The 17,647-nt window shown below is 54.0% G+C and overlaps 1 protein-coding gene across 6 annotated transcripts in view; it reads left to right on the top strand.

Moving 5' to 3' along the window:
• NRF1 (nuclear respiratory factor 1) overlaps nt 1-13,391 on the top strand; it is a 65,261-nt gene extending 51,870 nt beyond the window's left edge. For 4 of the 6 annotated variants that reach the window (XM_077783724.2, XM_085569384.1, XM_085569385.1 and 1 more), the window contains exon 11: nt 11,441-13,391. In XM_077783724.2, the coding sequence (XP_077639850.1) occupies nt 11,441-11,604 (164 nt within the window). In that variant the 3' untranslated portion in view covers nt 11,605-13,391. Of the gene's footprint in view, nt 1-2,653; nt 5,902-11,440 lie in introns of those variants that run through there. The other 2 variants (XM_085569388.1, XM_085569386.1) reach the window with 2 other exon arrangements.
• The last annotated feature ends 4,256 nt before the right edge of the window (nt 13,392-17,647 follow it).

Here is a 17,647-nt window from a genome sequence, read left to right as displayed (position 1 = left end):
CCCAGGGGAAGTTCAGTGACTGTGTGCTGGTGCTGACAAGTCCAAGGAGCTGATGACAGCTAAGGCAGGTGGCTTTAGCCTGAGATCCAGGTTCCTGCACCTCACAGGCAGCAATTCCCCTCAGTTCCCTGCAGGAATGAGGTGTTTGGGATCAGGTGGGCAGCAGTTGCTTCGCAGCCATGGAACCCCTGGGTTTCTCGAGCAAGAAACCACCAGCAGGATGTTTGTGGCTGCAAGAAATTGTCCACCAGTGGCCTGAGACAATCCCTTATTTCATGTAAGCCACAGCCCAGCCCTCGGGAGGGACCATCTGTTCCTGTGGCCTAGGACAGATTTGAGCCCGAGCCCTCACAGTGAAAGGCTCTCTGCTATTCCCCTGAGCCTCCTGATCTCTTCCCTTCCACTTCTTCCCATCGGGGGGGAAAAAAAACCAAAAACCCCAAAGCTTTGTACTCCCAAGCATTAGGGGAGCTCTAATTGGCGTGTCAGTTGGGACTGCTGCGTTTAAGTGGTGGACATGGAGCTAATGGAAGTGGAATTTTATTGCTGGCATAAATAGGGGATGTTCAGCTCCTTTGAAGGCGCAGGGATCAGCAGCTGGGGGGGTTTCTGTTCAATCAGAGCCAGCACTGAGTTTGGTCCCTGTTATTTCCCATTGCTTTGACCCATGGATGAGTGATGAAGTCCTTCTCAGAGGTTCCTGGTGTAATTCCAAATAGGAATTACATGTTAAGAGCTTTGAAGTCCAGCAGAAAATTAAGACTTGGATTCTGACGGGTTTTAGGGTTTGTGTGTGTTTGCTGCTGTTGGAGTTGTGCTTCCTCACCTGTGGGCCTCCCATCTGAGAGAATTTGGGCATGAACCATCCCAGCAAATGAAAAACAGAATTAATTCTCCAGCCACCACCAGCACAGCTCTTTCATTTTCCAACCTGTTCTGTCTGCCTGGGAAGGGACAGGACGGGCTCTTGCACTGCTTGATTCTCCTGACAAATTCTGTCTGTGTGGGTCCATGTCCCATAAATCTCCATTTTGCACATCCAGGGGGAGACCCACAGGGACAAAACAACTGGAAATCTCCTTTTTGGGAAAACAAACTCATCCCTCTCCCTGCACCCATCGTTGCTTTCTCTTGGTGTGCAAAGGACACTTCCAAACCCCCAGGCCTGGATGGTTGGGACACAAAAGTTCTGTGCCTTCAGTTGCCAGGCCAGAGCCCAAAATGTTTGTTTTTAGCACCAGATGTGCAGAGTTTAAAAGGGAGGAATCTGCCAGAGGCAGCAGCATTCCAAGGATAAATACTCTCAGGAGAGCGAGGTGGGAACCCATCTCACCTGCCGGGCAGCGTGAGACGGTGGTGTACAAAAAAAAAGGAGGAATGTGGACTGTAAAAACTTGCTCTTTACATGAAGAGTTCCACATCTGAGCCGTGTTTTCGCTGTGATTTATTGCTTACCTCGCTGAGGACGGGCCAGGTCCTACCTGGGGGGAAGCTGTGCTAAACGTGTCCCTTGTCCTATAAAGGACAGGCCGTGGACACGCTGCTGCAGGAGGGGATGTGCTGGTTTAGAGCAGGGATGCTTTTCTAGCTGGATTTGGAGGCTGTGCTTTGAGGAGAAAGGAAAAAAAGGAGCCTTCAGGTGCATTTCCAGCCCCTTTTCCCCTGAGGAAAAAAGCCAAACTTACCTCCTGGTAGCTGGGCAGGACCTAGTGCGAGATGAGGCTCCAGCAGATCACCACAGCTGCAGCTTTCCATATCAAGCTTTAAATGCCTTCCCAAGGAATTCTCCTCCAAAGGCTCTGCTGGAGGGCTCATGCCACCTCTGTTGGGTTAAGAGCACGGAATTCCCTGGCACAGAGGCACTGATGGGGCACGGGGGGAGGACCCGTGGCGTTGGACCCGCCGCTTGGCCGTGAATGTGCATCCTGTTGTGGCAGGGAAGGCTCCTGGGGAGCAAACCAGCAAAAAATGCTGGGAAAATGGCTTTTAGATGGAGCCAGGGCCTATCTGGTTACAGGCTGCCTTTCTGCCAGCACAATGGCTGCTTTATGTCTCCGTGTGCCCAAGGCCTCCGTAGGATGTGCCCGCGTCCGTGCTCGCACGTGATCCGTCGGCACCGGCCCCGCTGCAACCAGCCAGGCCCTCAGAGCCTTAAATCACATGGAGCTCCTCCCAGGCCCCAAGGAGTGCCTGGATTTCATGAACTTCCCAGCCTCGTGCTCCTGGGATATGTAGAAATTCTACTTTGGCAGCCATTTCTGCTCCTCATTCGTCTCTCACGGTGGGAATTGTGGAGAGCTTTGCTGGAGGTGGCCTGAGCTTCTCCGTGATGGATTTCACTGCTTCAGTGCAGACTTTCCTCATTGGGCCTCTCTGGGCCAATTAAACATCTAAATGTTGGTAAAATATCTGGCAGTGCCTTATTCTTACCTCCCACTTTACCTCCCACTTACACACTCAACGTTCTGTGCGGAATTAGAAATATTTTCGTTGCTCTGCCTGATATTGGGGTGCTACTCCTATGTGGGCACTGAATTTTTGCACTCATCCAGTAAACCAAAGGATGCGTTTCCTATGAATACATTAATCACCCCACTAAATCCCTCTCTCCAGCTATAGTATTTCTCCTTTTACACTTGCATTTCATTGTCAGGCATCCTAGCAGCAGACTATTCATGTTGCAAGTGGAACGTGGCAGAGGGTTCATCAGGTGAGTGGATTTTTGTGGTGGTAGTTTGGAATGCTGGGATTTAGCTGGTTTTGCACTTGGGCCTTTAGTTCCCTCTTGGTGTTTCTTGGGGTTAAAGGGGCTCTGTCTGTCTGTTTTTTGTGCCTGGACACCATTTGGGGTTGAAATGCCTTTGGGATGTGGTGATATCACATAAAATGGTAATAAAATGGTTTTGTAATTTCAAGTGGTGCCCTGCATGCTTCACACAGTAGCCATTAATAAAAACCTGTGGAAAATACAGGACACTAAAAGCTGTTTAAAAAAGCAGTGTAAAAATCCATCTCCTCCTCTGGGAGAGCCCCTGGGGATGTTAAAAGCATAACAGGGCAGCAAAGTATTTATGGAAAAATCTACTGGGGATCCCTTTGAGGTGATTGTTCAGAATCTCATTCATGGTTTAACACCTGATTGCTGAGAAGAAGAACGGGCTCTGATTTATTCTGAGGTGTTTCCTCTCCCTGTGATTTATTTAAAAAATATGGATATTGATCTAGTACCAATATCCAGATGTGACGGACAAAACTCTCTAACAGTTTCAAGTTAGAAAGTGTGTGTTTATTGTGTGTGGGATCGCTCCCAAATCCACACCGCAGCTCCCAGGTGATTACAGAGTCTTTTATCCATACAAGTATTGAATACCCAAAATACAAACACATATTCATCATTTTGGTACATCCCATTCCTTGCTTCGTATGCTGATCACTCCAAAAGCTATTAAGCATGTGTAGTTTGTTCCTTGAAATGGGTCAGTGTCCCTTTCATGGGGAGGGGTCCCAAAATGAGGAAGTAAATGAAGTCTTCCTCGTTCTGACCTTTCTGCCTTTTCAATGCCAATCTGACAAATGAACTCTTGGTAGAACTCCCATTCCTTGTCTTCAGTTGGTTTCAGAAAGAGGAGGTCCACAATTGTCTTATGTTCCTAAAAGCTCTTTGTCAATTTATATTCTTCGTTATAAACCCAGCTAACTCAACATTGTGCTGACAAGCAATCAATTATTAGTTAACTACTAACTCCTTACTTCATCTAGGCCTACTCATTTATTATTATTATTTTAATTAACTCTAGTAAGGCTTATTTCTAACTAAAATCTTAGCTCCTCTAAAATCTCTAAATTCCTTAAAATTTATGTTTCACCTGCTTCCTGAGAAGCTTGGTACAGATTGCCCCTGCCTGCCCCGAGTTTTGTATCCACACCCAGCAGATCGTGGGGAAAAAGCAAAGCCCAGCTGGAGCAGACCTTTGGGGCTTGGACTTTCTCTATTTTTATCTGTGTTTCGTGTAGAGATGATTGACCACGATAGACTTCTAATCTTCTCAGGTGTGTCCACGCCAAAGCCAGCTCATCACAGAGGCTTAGACAGGTTATTCTCTAAGCTTCCAGCCCCGGAGCCCAGGAAAAACCTTCCTCCCCACAGGCAGACACATCCCCTGTGCTTGTCACCCCTCCTAAGTGACAATCGACTCCAGTTGAAGGTACCACGCCCTGGAGACCCAGCACTAGAGGGGCAGGTCTAGGTGAGGACTGAGTTGAAGCAGGGACAGCTTAATTCTGCCCCAGGTGATGCCCAGGGCCTGTTCTCCAGCTCTGAATTCGCCCCATGAAGGGGAGAGGAGGGGACAGATGGCCTCAGGTAAGACAAAGCAAAAGGTGTGAGCCTAAATCCACCCCCAGGACACCAAACTGCTGGTCTGCTTTTCCCAAGCACCCTCTCCTTGGGAGTTTTTCCATCAAAAAAAAAAAAACGGAAAACATGGGATTTCAGATTGTTTTCCACGTTAAACATCATTGCAAGTTTTTTGGTTTTTTTTTCCTTCTGGGACTGTCCTCACTGCAGGTCCGTGTCACTGGTGTCACCAGTGAGGGACACGGCTGTCACCACTGCTGCAGACTGTGGGTCTTTGCTGTGCCAGGGAAGGGTCTGGGCATCCGGTTAGCTCACTGGGATTTTCCTCTTTCCATGGAAGTGCTGAGGTTCCAGAGGAGATAATTCCTGTAAATCAGGAGTTCCAGCCCTGTGGTTTTTATCTCAAAGTGCCACAGCCTTAAAAGAAGTCTAGAAACTCCCTAAACATCCAAAACAAACCCCAGAAACTCAAAGCCCCCACAAAAGATCTGGAGGAAATAAGGGAGATGAATCCAAAGATGTTTCAGGTCTTGTCTAGGCCATAGCCCTTCCCTCCTCAGAGGGTGGAAGAAACCAGGAATGTCCCAAAGATGCTGCTGCTCCCAGCTAGGGAAGGAAGGTTGGTCCCTGATAGAGATTTGGAGACAAACCTCAAGTTTGAGTGTTTGGATTTTATTTAAAACAACACCTTGATGCAAAACAGCAACATTCTGCTGGAGCTGAGTGGGTGGGAGGAAGGTTGAGCTGTGCAAATGTGGTGTTGCCTCCTGACCAGTCCCGTTCCGATGGCGTCGGGCGGGAGGTCCCGGATCAACCAGTGGCTTTAGGGGTCACCAGCAACTCTGAGTGAGCAGAGAAGGAAAATTCCCTGCAGCACATCCAGAGGAACCAAAGAATCCCTCACTGGCTCAGTGAGCTTGGAGAAGATCTCCAAGGTCATCGAGTCCCACTTTGTCCCCCCAGCCCAGAGCCCTGAGTGCCACGTCCAGGCATTCCTTGAAAAGCTCAGGAAAGAAGGAGTCCCTGCCAATGTTAAGCAGGCAGGTGACCCCCGGGGGCAGCCTGAGAGATGAGACGTGGCCATGGAGGTGTGGTGGGTGCAGGAAAGGAGGCAGTGACTCCAGGGCTGCATCCCGTGCAGCTGTGGATGGGAATGTTGGACCTCATCTCCTGCATTTATCTTCCGCCCTAAGGAAAAGTCAGGGCTGTGATGTAACTTAATTGATTCAACTTTGATATCAAAGCTTCAGGTGCCTCATTAAATTGTTGTTTATTGGGGTTTTAATCTGAGTAGCTCCTGAAAAGACAGATAATGGAAGATCTTGAATGAGGACTGCAGCTTTTTGCAGATAATTTGGTGGAGAAACCTTCATGTTTGGACCTGGCTGGCACAGAGGTCCTGTAGGGAAGAGCTGTGACTTGTGAGCCTGGAAAGTTCTCAGAGCTTAAATCACTGCATGGGGGTTTTGTGGTTTGTCAATACCACAGAATCCACACCAGCTTGGGTTGGAAAGGACCAAAGATCATCCTGTTCCAGCCACACCTCCCACTGTGCCAGGCTGCCCCAAGCCCCGTCCAACCTGGCCTTGGACACTTCCAGAAATGGGGCACTGAGCCATTTCTGATGGGAAAAACTCTTCCAATGATCATCCTGAAAGATGTCAGAGTTAATCATGGATGCTCTTGCAGTTGAGGTGCTAAAAGATGGAGGGCTGAGCTTGCAGTTCATTTTATCTTAAACCAAGCCCGTGTTGAGAGCTGCCTTCTGCTCCTCTGTCACCGCGAGTGTGGTGGGATTCCTGAAATGCTTTATTTCTGAGGCTGGTTTGGGGTGAAACCCCTTCCATGGTGTCACCTCATGCCTTAAGGGACACGTTTAGTTTGGCACTTTGGGATTTGTCAGGGTAACCCCTGACTTTGAGAGCTCTTGTTTCAGCTGCTGTGGCTGGACCTGGTTAGAAGCTGGTTTATCTCCCTGGAAATACACCCTCGTGCCCACTGGTTGTCCCCCTCCTCCACCTCTTGAAGGCCCCTCAAGTCAGTTCCCCAGAAGGGAGAATCACCTCAGGAGGATTTTTTTTTGAAATCTTTGCAAACCAAGTTCCCAGTCAAAGGAAACATCTAACAAAAATCAATTGTGGGGCATTTTAATGTTTGTGCTGAGCAGTGTTGGCAGCAACACTCCAAAAGTGCAGCTGGTGAGGGTAGAAATGGTTTTTGCTTCAGGGTTCTCTAGGACCAACCCTTTTCCTGAGCCAGCCTCAGTCTTACTTCCTCTAAAACACCTCCAGTGACGGAGACTTTGCTCCAGAGCTTCACCAACCTTATATTTAGCTGTCATCTGGGATTTTTTCCACCTCCTAAGTGCAGGTTTCCATGCTGCCCTTCAAGCTCGTGTCTTAGTGGGGGAAAGACAATCAGAAAAGATTATTATTCCCTACTTAACCTGCATCAGCCTTGATGTATTTACACCTGGAAAGGCAGACCAAAGCATGCCCAGTTCTGCCCACTGAGGGCAAACATTTCATTTTCCATCTCCTGAAGGCTGTGGGTCTTCTCCTCCCTTGGCCACCCTCGTGTCCTGCCCCTTCCCCCCATGGCATCACCGGCCATGCTGGACCCTCCTTCATCCCAAATCCAGCTGTTCCTCCACCAAAACCATCTTTCTCTGGGGTGTGGCAGGAGCTGGTCCTGGCCCAGCTGCCTCCCTTGTGCTGCCTGCCTGCAGCTGGCTCCTCACCCTGCCGAGGACAGGAGGGGCTTTTTTGGGTGGCTTCACGGCGGGGAAGCAAAGGCACAGCCTGGCTGCATCTTCTGGCAGCCCGTGGCCACAGTTTGTGCTGCTCCATCACCTCTGCTGTTCTCCCTGCCAGGCAGGAGCTGGGCTGAGCAGCCACGGGTTCCAGTGGGATCCCATTTCCCTGCCGGCCCCGCTCCACTTTCTTTGCAGAAATGTATTTTCCAAATTTTTCCGAAGACTCGAGAAATTGGTTTGGGGCTGGTTGGGTTTTTTTTTTTTTTTTTTTTTTTGGTCTAATGGATTTCCTGCTTTTAATACAATTGAAAGGGTCTGAAATCCACGCTTTAGATTAACATATGCCAGCTAGATTAGGGCTAATCAGGGTGCAGGTCTGAGCAGATGCGGCGCGGGGCCAATCCCAGACCTGATTACAGCATCTCAGTGCTTTAATCGCCTCCCTCCCAAGGGCGATCGGCTCTGCTCTAATGCACAGCAGACTCTCCAGCCCTCTCCTCCTTTGGTTTGCCACCACCCCTGGCAGGAAGGGCCGCCACGTCATCTGCTGAGGCGATTTGCGTTAATCCCACGCCCAACGGGATCCGCGCCGCGCCGGCTCTCCCCGAGACTTCCCCGCGCTCCCAGGGGTGGCCAAGCCCTGTCCGAATTAACTCGCCCTTCCCAAATACCCCCCGTGGGTGCTCAGGCCTCGCCGGCGCCCGGTTTTGGCGCGTCCGGACGGCACGGGAGGGATGGTGGCTCGAGCGCGGCGTGGTCCGTGGCCCACGCGGGCGGTGGTGGCTCTGCTCCTTGCGTTGTCCATGTGTCGTTTGATCTCCTCTGGGTTTACAGCCCAAGTAACCCAAAGGGCTTAGTTGGCTTGTTGGTCTGCAGCGGGGATTTGAGGTGCATCCCAGGCCAGAGCTCCAGCTCTTGCCTAAACTGGGATGTGCTGTGTTCCCCCGAGGGGTCTGCTCGGAGATTTTCTTCAGCAGGGCTGAGCCTGAGCTCTGTTTTCTCATTCGTTCCGTTGCCTGAAATCCCCACTGACCCGAGAGCGTGCTGGGAACCTCCTCCTGACTCTGCTTGAGCCGAACACCCAACCAGGGAACCAATTCTTCATCTGGGCCTGGGCAACGTGGCCGCGACCCCTCCGGGTTGGATCGGGAAACTTCCGAGCGCACGGAGCGCCCGGAGCCCGGCGGGAGGGATGCCGGAGGAGCGCCGGGGTCACCCACCTGGGCAGCACGATTAACTCCTAAGCTTTCCTGTCTGCACACCGAGTTAGCCGAGGACACGGGGCCGCCCCCGTGACCAAACCGGTGCCCGTGGCCGGCAGAGGGGTCGCGCTGCTTTTTCGGGAACGCCTCGCTCGGCGGCCTGGTGTCGTGGCAGGGCTGCCCATCCATCCTGTGCTGCTGCTGCAAGGAGTTGTTGACCTCAAAAAGCTGTTTTTTTTCCCCCAGCAGAGGTGTGGGTGGTTTCTGAAATGTCTACATTTTCTCTCTTGCCCAAATCCCCCTTGGCCGAGCCAAAGGTGGAGGTGGGCACAGGGATAACGCCGGAGTAGAACGATGGAGTTTCTCCTCCCAGCCCGCAGGATTTGCCATTCCCCTCCCCTGCCCAGTTCTGCCCAGTGCTCCTTGGTGGTTTTTGCACCTCTTTGCACCGTTCACATCGCAGTGACCCTCGGGGGCCTCCTCGGTTGGCGTTTTCCTCCCAGCCCAAACCTTTGCCAGCTCCATCCTCAGCCTGGAGTCATCTGATCCATTCCTGCAGCTGGGCCAGCCTTGGGAAAAGCTGTTTCTTCTTAGCTGGGCCCATCCATGGATTTGGGAAGGGCTGAGGGAGGGGGATTGCTTTCCTTTCTCTGTTTTATGTGTCACATACACGTGTGAGAGAGAGCCTGGGGCCAGTGCCAGGAGCAGGTTTGGCTTGGCCAGGGCTTGTTGGTCCCACACTTTCCCTGGGAGGGCAGAAGGACCTGGCTGGTTTGGAGAGGGAGCAGGAGGAAGGGAATTGTTGTAACGGGGTCCACGGATGCACAGCAATGGGATCCTCTCACGTGCCACCCGTGGGGAGGTGTTTGGGTGACTTGCAGAGTTACAGGAGATGGGAAAAGCCAAATTTTTCCCCTTCTCAGCCCTACAGTTCCCAACTGTGGGACTATCAAGTGGGAAGCGCACGTGGGGAGCATGTTCCTCGTCAGTGGGTGGTCTCTGGTGGGCTGTGAGGTGGTTGGGAGCAATCCCTGCCTCCAGGAAAACGTGGCTGAGCAGGTCCCTGCTGCACCACGCAAAAACATGGCTGGGTTGGGTTCCTCCTGCAGAAATTACATTAATTCTTTCCTCCTCGTCCTTATTCCCTCCCTGGAGCCGCACGGCCCTGGGGTGTGGGCCCCAAGGTGCTGCCACCCATCTCAACCCCATCCCATCCCCGCTCCCATCCCGATGGCTTCAGGGAGGGCAGGTCCAGCTCGGCGAGGCCACCGAGGCACAGATCCTTCATCCAGCCTGGGCCTGGATCCTTCATCCAGCTTGGGCCTGGATCCTTCATCCAGCCTGGACCTGGATCCTTCATCCAGCCTGGGCCTGGATCCTTCATCCAGCTTGGGCCTGGATCCTTCATCCAGCTTGGGCCTGGATCCTTCACCCAGCCTGGACCTGGATCCTTCATCCAGCCTGGGCCTGGATCCTTCATCCAGCTTGGGCCTGGATCCTTCATCCAGCTTGGGCCTGGATCCTTCACCCAGCCTGGGCCTGGATCCTTCACCCAGCCTGGGCCTGGATCCTTCATCCAGCCTGGGCCTGGATCCTTCACCCAGCTTGGGCCTGGATCCTTCACCCAGCCTGGACACAGCTGGGTGGTGGGGCCACTGCCCTTCCTGATGGCTGGTTCTCATGGATGGAATCATGGAATGGTTTGGGTGGGAAGGAACTTTAAAGATCATCCACTTCCAACCCAGACCATGGGCAGGGACACCTCCCACTGTCCCAGGCTGCTCCAGCCCCAGTGTCCAACCTTTCCTTGGACATTCCAGGAATCCAGGGGCAGCCCCAGCTGCTCTGGCAATCCCAGCCCAGCCAGGAATTCCTCATTCCCAATCTCCCATCCCTGGCTGCCCTCTGGCAGTGGGAGCCATTCCCTGGGTCCTGTCCCTCCATCCTTGTCCCCAGTCCCTCTGCAGCTCTCCTGGAGCCCCTGGAATGTGCTGGAAGCTCTCCCTGGATCCTTCCCTTCTCCAGGGGAACATTCCCAGCTCTCCCAGCCTGACACTGGATCCATCTCCTCTCTAAGAAATTCATGGACCCAGGGGCTTCACTTGGAATCTCAGGAAACCATGAAGGGTCTCCCTTCCCTTTTCCTTTCTTTTCTATCCCCATTTTCCATAAAAATCCCTCGGGATGGCTCCTGAGTGTCCCAAATCCCAGAATCCTGGACCAGTTTGGGTGGGAAGGGACCTCAGAGCTCATTCCAGAGCTACCTGCCATGATCTCAGGGTGCTCCAGTCCTTCCTGGGACATTGCAGGGATCCAGGGGCAGCCCCAGCTGCTCTGGCAATCCCAGCCCAGCCAGGAATTCCTCATTCCCAAATCCCATCCCTGGCTGCCCTCTGGCAGTGGGAGCCATTCCCTGGGTCCTGTCCCTCCATCCTTGTCCCCAGTCCCTCTGCAGCTCTCCAGGAGCTTCTGGAATGTGCTGGAAGCTCTCCCTGGATCCTTCCCTTCTCCAGGGGAACATTCCCAGCTCTCCCAGCCTGACACTGGATCCATCTCCTCTCTAAGAAATTCATGGACCCAGGGGCTTCACTTGGAATCTCAGGAAGCCATGAAGGGTCTCCCTTCCCTTTTCCTTTCTTTTCTATCCCCATTTTCCATAAAAATCCCTCGGGATGGCTCCTGAGTGTCCCAAATCCCAGAATCCTGGACCAGTTTGGGTGGGAAGGGACCTCAAAGCTCATTCCAGGGCCACCTGCCATGATCTCAGGGTGCTCCAGTCCTTCCTGGGACATTGCAGGGATCCAGGGGCAGCCCCAGCTGCTCTGGCAATCCCAGCCCAGCCAGGAATTCCTCATTCCCAATCTCCCATCCATGGCTGCCCTCTGGCAGTGGGAGCCATTCCCTGGGTCCTGTCCCTCCATCCTTGTCCCCAGTCCCTCTGCAGCTCTCCTGGAGCCCCTGGAATGTGCTGGAAGCTCTCCCTGGATCCCTCCCTTCTCCAGGAGAACATCCCCAGCTCTCCCTGAGGAGCTCCAGCCCTGGGGCAGCTCCTCAGGATTCCCCCCAGCAGCCCCAGGAGCTCCCGCGTCCCTCCCGGTGCCAGCGCTGTCCCTCGTGTCCCCGCAGGGCTCGTGCAGATCCCCGTCAGCATGTACCAGACCGTGGTGACCAGCCTGGCGCAGGGCAACGGCCCCGTGCAGGTGGCCATGGCGCCGGTGACCACGCGGATAGCGGACACGGCCGTCACCATGGACGGGCAGGCGGTGGAGGTGGTGACCTTGGATCAGTGACCGTCGGGCCGGCGCCGCCGCGGCCCTTCTCCTCCACGTCGTTTCTTTATTTTTACGCCTCTCCAGAGATGCAATCAAGGTGGCATTTGAGTCTCCCAGCTTTGGAAACGAAAGGTGTACTTGACCTTTTTTTCTTTTTTTTTTTTTTTCTTTTTTTTTTAAATCGAGAAAAATAGAAAAAAAAACAACAAAAAAAAAAAAACCAAACAAACAAATCCTGGCGGAGGATGTGTGTAAAGTGCATTTTTCTAGCGCCACTCTGCTCTTGGAGGAACGAGAAGCCAAATTGTGACGGGACTTTGATTCTGAGGAGGTTGAAAAGAAAATAGAAATAAAGCGACCCTTTACGCCCCGTTTTCCCCCATGTGGGATCAAGCAGGAGGAGGCTGGGGCCCAGCACGGACACCCTCAGCCAGCACCGACCTCAACAGCAAATTAGGTATCAAAGATTTTAACATGGACTTTTATATTCCAACAAAAAAAAACCCGCCCTGGAAAAAAAACCAACAAACAAACAAAAAACCAACCAAAAAAAAAAAAAAAAACCCGACAAACCACAAAAAGGATTAAAAAAAAAAAAAAAAAAAGACTCCTCTCCTGGGAAAAGTAAAAAAAAAAACAAAAAAACAAAAAAAGAAGCTGCATGTGTGACTGCAGGGGGGTGCAGACCTCGTGGAGGGACGATGCTCTTCCAGGAGCCTGCCGGAGGATCCGCGCCCGCTCGGCTGCCCTTGGTGCACACTGGAGACCCGTTCCCACTTCTCTGCTCTCCTACCTGCCATTTGAGATCCTCGGGGTTGTGTTGTTGTTGTGTTTTTTGGTTGTTTTTTTTTTTTTCCTTTATTATTATTATTATTGTCGTTGATGTCGTTGTTATTATTATTATTTCGTGGCTCTAGGCCGCAGCGGAAGCGCCTCTGAAGGGGCTCTGGCTGCGTGTCCCCCCCTTTTTTCCTGCCACATTCCCGGGATTTCCCTCCCTAAGGAGCCACCTCGGGCTCGTCCCATTCCCCGCTGCCAGCCCCGAATTCTCCTCCTGCAATTCCTCCAGGAAAAGCTTTGCCTGAAGGGGGGATGCGAGCGAGACCCTTCCCTTTGGGGGGCCCCTCTGCCCCACCCTGCCCTGTGCACGGTTTTAACCCCAAAACCCTCCCAGGAGGGTCCAAAAAAGCCTTTGGGGTGGGCTGGGCTGTTTTTTTGGGGGGCAGATTTTACTCAGCATCCCCACGGGCCAAACCCTGGTGCCCGACCAGACCCCCTCCCCGTAAGCACTTCCCATGGGATTTCATTTTTGGGGTTATTTCAGGGTTTGTTTTTTTTTTTTTAAATATGATTTCCAAGTTCTTCACGTCTCGCTCTGCCTTCGAGGAAGTTTTTCTCAGATTCTTGTATTTCCTTGTTTTATATGGGGGAAAAAAAAAAAAGAACAAAAAAACAAACCACAAAAACAAACCTATCAAATGTTCTTTGTATACAGTTCTTTGGTCCTTTTTCCGAGGGGAGGGAGATTTTCCATAGAAACGGTCCTGGTTCTCCAATTGATGAAGTTTTTTGGGGTTTTTTTTTTCCCTTTTCTAATGATTATTTTTTTATCGTCGTTGTGAAGATGTCGGTGGCTTTCCAAGTCAGTGTTTCTTTGGCGATGAAATGAGGTTCTTTCAGTCCCCACCCCCCAAAAAAAAAAAAAAATAAAGACAAAAACCAGGCAAATTGCAGAGCATGGACCCCCCCTTGTTTTCCCAGTGTCTATTATTGCCTCATTCAATAAATTGTTACAAATGTGTCTACCTGGGTGTCCAACTCTCCTGTTTTGGGGGATTTGGGGGGATTTTTAGGAGTATTTGCCATCCCTCCCTTCCTGCTGGGTGTTTTGGGGTTTGATCCCTCCCTGCTCCCATGCTGGGGCTGGAGAGAAGCTGAGCATCACCAGGATGGTTTTGGGGTTTAATCCTTTTTTTTTTTGGGTTTTTTTTGGTGCAATTTATCTCATTTTCATCTTCCAGCACCAACCTTGGGGGTGCTGGAGCATCCCCCCAGGGGCTGAGCTGCCTTTTGGGGTGAATTCCTCCATTTTCAGCCTCTTGTCACCCCCAGGGCCGATGATTTTTTTTTTTTTTTTGGGGGGGAGTGCAAACCCAAGGAGGAGCCGGGAAACGCAGGGATGGGTTTCAGCAGCTTTATTGAAGGATGGTTGCTGGATCCAGGGAATCCTGGGGGGCTCCTGGAGGCCGGGGCTGAGAGGAAGAGGAGGAGAAGCTGGAAGGACAGAGAGAGGGAGGAAGGAGCAACGGGGCTGCTTCCCTGGAGAACCTGGGGAGCTCCACGGTGTTCCCACAGCTGGAGCAAATCCTCGGCCGAGAGGGTGCCCCGGGGCTTTGGGGACCTCTGGGGACATCAGGACACCCCACGGCAGGGCTGGGGTGCCCCAAAGGGGCCCCGGGTCCGGCAGCAGGGCCGGGGGAGGCAGCTCGGCCGGGCAGACGCTGCTGGCAGGTTTTAATCTTCGTTAATCGGCCTTTAATAAGCAGGTCGGGGCCTCCTGCTGGGGCAGCTCCTGCAGCAGCAACCCCCAGCTCGTACTGGGACAACTGGTGGGGCTGGACCTGCACCAGTAACCCCCAGTTTGTACTGGGACCTGCACCAGTAACCCCCAGTTTGTACTGGGACCTGCACCAGTAACCCCCAGCTCGTACTGGGACCCTGCACCAGTAACCCCCAGCTCGTACTGGGACAGGTTGGTGGGGCTGGACCTGCACCAGTAACCCCCAGCTCGTACTGGGACCCTGCACCAGTAACCCCCAGCTCGTACTGGGACAGGTTGGTGGGGCTGGACCTGCACCAGTAACCCCCAGTTTGTACTGGGACCTGCACCAGTAACCCCCAGCTCGTACTGGCACCCTGCACCAGTAACCCCCAGCTCGTACTGGGCCAGACTGGTGGGGCTGGACCTGCACCAGTAACCCCCAGCTCGTACTGGGACAACTGGTGGGGCTGGACCTGCACCAGTAACCCCCAGTTTGTACTGGGACCTGCACCAGTAACCGCCAGCTCGTACTGGGATCCTGCACCAGTAACCCCCAGCTCGTACTGGGCCAGACTGGTGGGGCTGGACCTGCACCAGTAACCCCCAGCTCGTACTGGGACCTGCACCAGTAACCCCCAGCTCGTACTGGGCCAGACTGGTGGGGCTGGACCTGCACCAGTAACCCCCAGCTCGTACTGGGACCCTGCACCAGTAACCCCCAGCTCGTACTGGGCCAGACTGGTGGGGCTGGACCTGCACCAGTAACCCCCAGTTCGTACTGGGACCCTGCACCAGTAACCCCCAGCTCATACTGGGACCTGCACCAGTAACCCCCAGCTCGTACTGGGACAGGTTGGTGGGGCTGGACCCCTTCCCTCCCCCAGCCCGGTGTTACAGGGGGTCCCCCAGGCACTGGGGGGGTCTTGGTGTGGATTTTCTGCCTCTACCCCCTCCCCGTCCCGGCACTGCTGTGCCCTGAACTGCAAAAGTGGCCCCAAATTGCAGGATTTGACCTCAGAAACTTTGGGGTGGAGCCTCTGGGAGGGGTGGGGCTCCTGGGGGTGGGGGTGCTCCACCCCTGAGCCCCCAAAAATCCTCCCCCCGGCAGGGCAGGGCCCCGCTGCTGAGTGGGGTGGGGTTAAATCCACTGGGGAGGGTCGGATGGATGGATGGATGATGGATGGATGGATGGATGGATGGATGGATGGATGGATGGATGGATGGATGGTTGGGATGGATGGATGGATGATGGATGGATGGATGGATGGATGGATGGATGGATGGATGGATGATGGATGGATGGATGATGGATGGATGGATGATGGATGGATGATGGATGGATGATAGATGGATGGATGGATGGATGATGGATGGATGGATGGATGGATGATGGATGGATGGATGGATGGATGGATGGATGGATGGATGGATGGATGGTTGGGATGGATGGATGGATGATGGATGGATGGATGGATGGATGGATGGATGGATGATGGATGGATGGATGGATGATGGATGGATGGATGATGGATGGATGATGGATGGATGATGGATGGATGGATGGATGGATGATGGATGGATGGATGGATGGGATGGATGGATGGATGGATGGATGATGGATGGATGGATGGATGATGGATGGATGGATGATGGATGGATGATGGATGGATGATGGATGGATGGATGGATGGATGGATGGATGGATGGATGGATGGATGATGGATGGATGATAGATGATGGATGGATGGATGGATAGATGGGATGGATGGATGATAGATGATGGATGGATGGATGGATGGATGGATGGATGGATGGATGGATGATGGATGGATGGATGGGATGGATGGATGGATAGATGGGATGGATGGATGGATAGATGGGATGGATGGATGGATGGATGGATGGATAGATGGATGGATGGGATGGATGGATGGATAGATGGGATGGATGGATGGATAGATGGATGATGGATGGATGATGGATGGATGGATGGATAGATGGGATGGATGGATGGATGGATGGATGGATGGATGGATGGATAGATGGGATGGATGGATGGATGGATGGATGATGGATGGATGATGGATGGATGGGATGGATGGATGATGGATGGATGGATGGATGGGATGGATGGATGGATGGATAGATGGGATGGATGGATGGATAGATGGATGATGGATGGATGATGGATGGATGGAAGGCAAGGCAGGAGGATGGATGGATGATTCCACACCTGGACAGACAGACAGACAGACAGGGGATGGGTGTCCGTACAGCCAACGGACGTGGCTGCAGGGATGGACAGACGCTGGCTGTTTGTTACCTGGACGAGCAGACGGATGAACGAGCAGACCGACACACGGACGCCTGTGCCCCCACAGCCCCCACCTGCCCCAGCAGGGCGATGGGGACCCTGTCCGTCCGTCCGTCTGTCCGTCCCTCCCTGCCCCCCGGCGCGGGGAGGATGATTGGAGCGTGCAGCCTAATCCAGCGTGATCCAATCTCGGCGGGCTTACGCCGAAAGCTCCGTAATCACCCAGCGCTGCCCTACATACCCCGGCACATCCCGGCCGCCCCGCGCCCGGGCTGGGGGGGAAGGGGCCGTGCACAGCCCCCCACCCCGGCACAGCCCGCAGCCGCCCCTCCCGTCATAGTCCCCGTCCCCTAAAAGCTGGCACCATCCTGCTCCTGCACTGGGGACAGGCAGGGGACACGTGGCAGCTGCCACCGCCAGCTGCTTCATCCGTGCCTCAGTTTCCTCCCCGCACGGGGGTGGCATGGGGTCGGATCCGGGAGCGGGGGCTGGATCCGGGGCTGGGGCAGGGGCTGGTGCCTAATCCCACCCCCACAGGGCCCTGCCCGGACCGCGGGGCCGCATCAGCCCTTGACGCCCGGAGTCACGCGGGGACACGCGGCCACGCTGCTCCAATGACCGGAATCCCGCAGATCCCGGTGACCCCCCTGCCGTGGAGATGGGCTGCGATGCCAGACGCCCCTCTCGGCACCCCCCACACCTCGTGCGCAGGACACCCGCAGCATCCCCCCACATCCGCACCCGATGGGCCCTTCCCCGGAGCCCACGGGGCCCTCCCGGCCCGGCAGCAGAGCCCCGGGGGCCTGGGGGGTGCCGGGGGGACGCGGGGGGCTCGTGTCCGCGGCGGTGCCCCGGGGCCGTAGTTGGCAAGTCTAGAACCACCGGATCCTGCTACCGCACCAGTGTGAGTTCTACCATTGCCAAAGGCAGCCCCGGGGACAGCCAGGCCCAGCCTGGGGACAGCGAGGGACACGCGGCCGCGCCTGGGGAGCTGCAAGAAAGAGGAAAAAAATGAGATTTCACCCATCCGGCCAGAAAACCCCAGAAATCCCCGTGGGGACACTCGGCTCGACCCCAGCGAGTCGCCACCGCGGTGCGGGGTCCATCCTGCTCGTGGTGGCCACCATGGGGACACGGCCTGGCCGAGGTGTCCCCAACGGGCTGGGACACCACGTTGGGATGGGCACCACCTCAGTGTCACCACG

The sequence above is a fragment of the Lonchura striata genome, chromosome 1A (genome assembly GCF_050655825.1).
Source record: "Lonchura striata isolate lonStrDom1 chromosome 1A, ASM5065582v1, whole genome shotgun sequence".
NCBI lineage: Eukaryota > Metazoa > Chordata > Aves > Passeriformes > Estrildidae > Lonchura > Lonchura striata.
The sequence above is the reverse complement of the archived record's forward strand: the minus strand, read 5'-3'. Positions and strand labels throughout refer to the sequence as shown.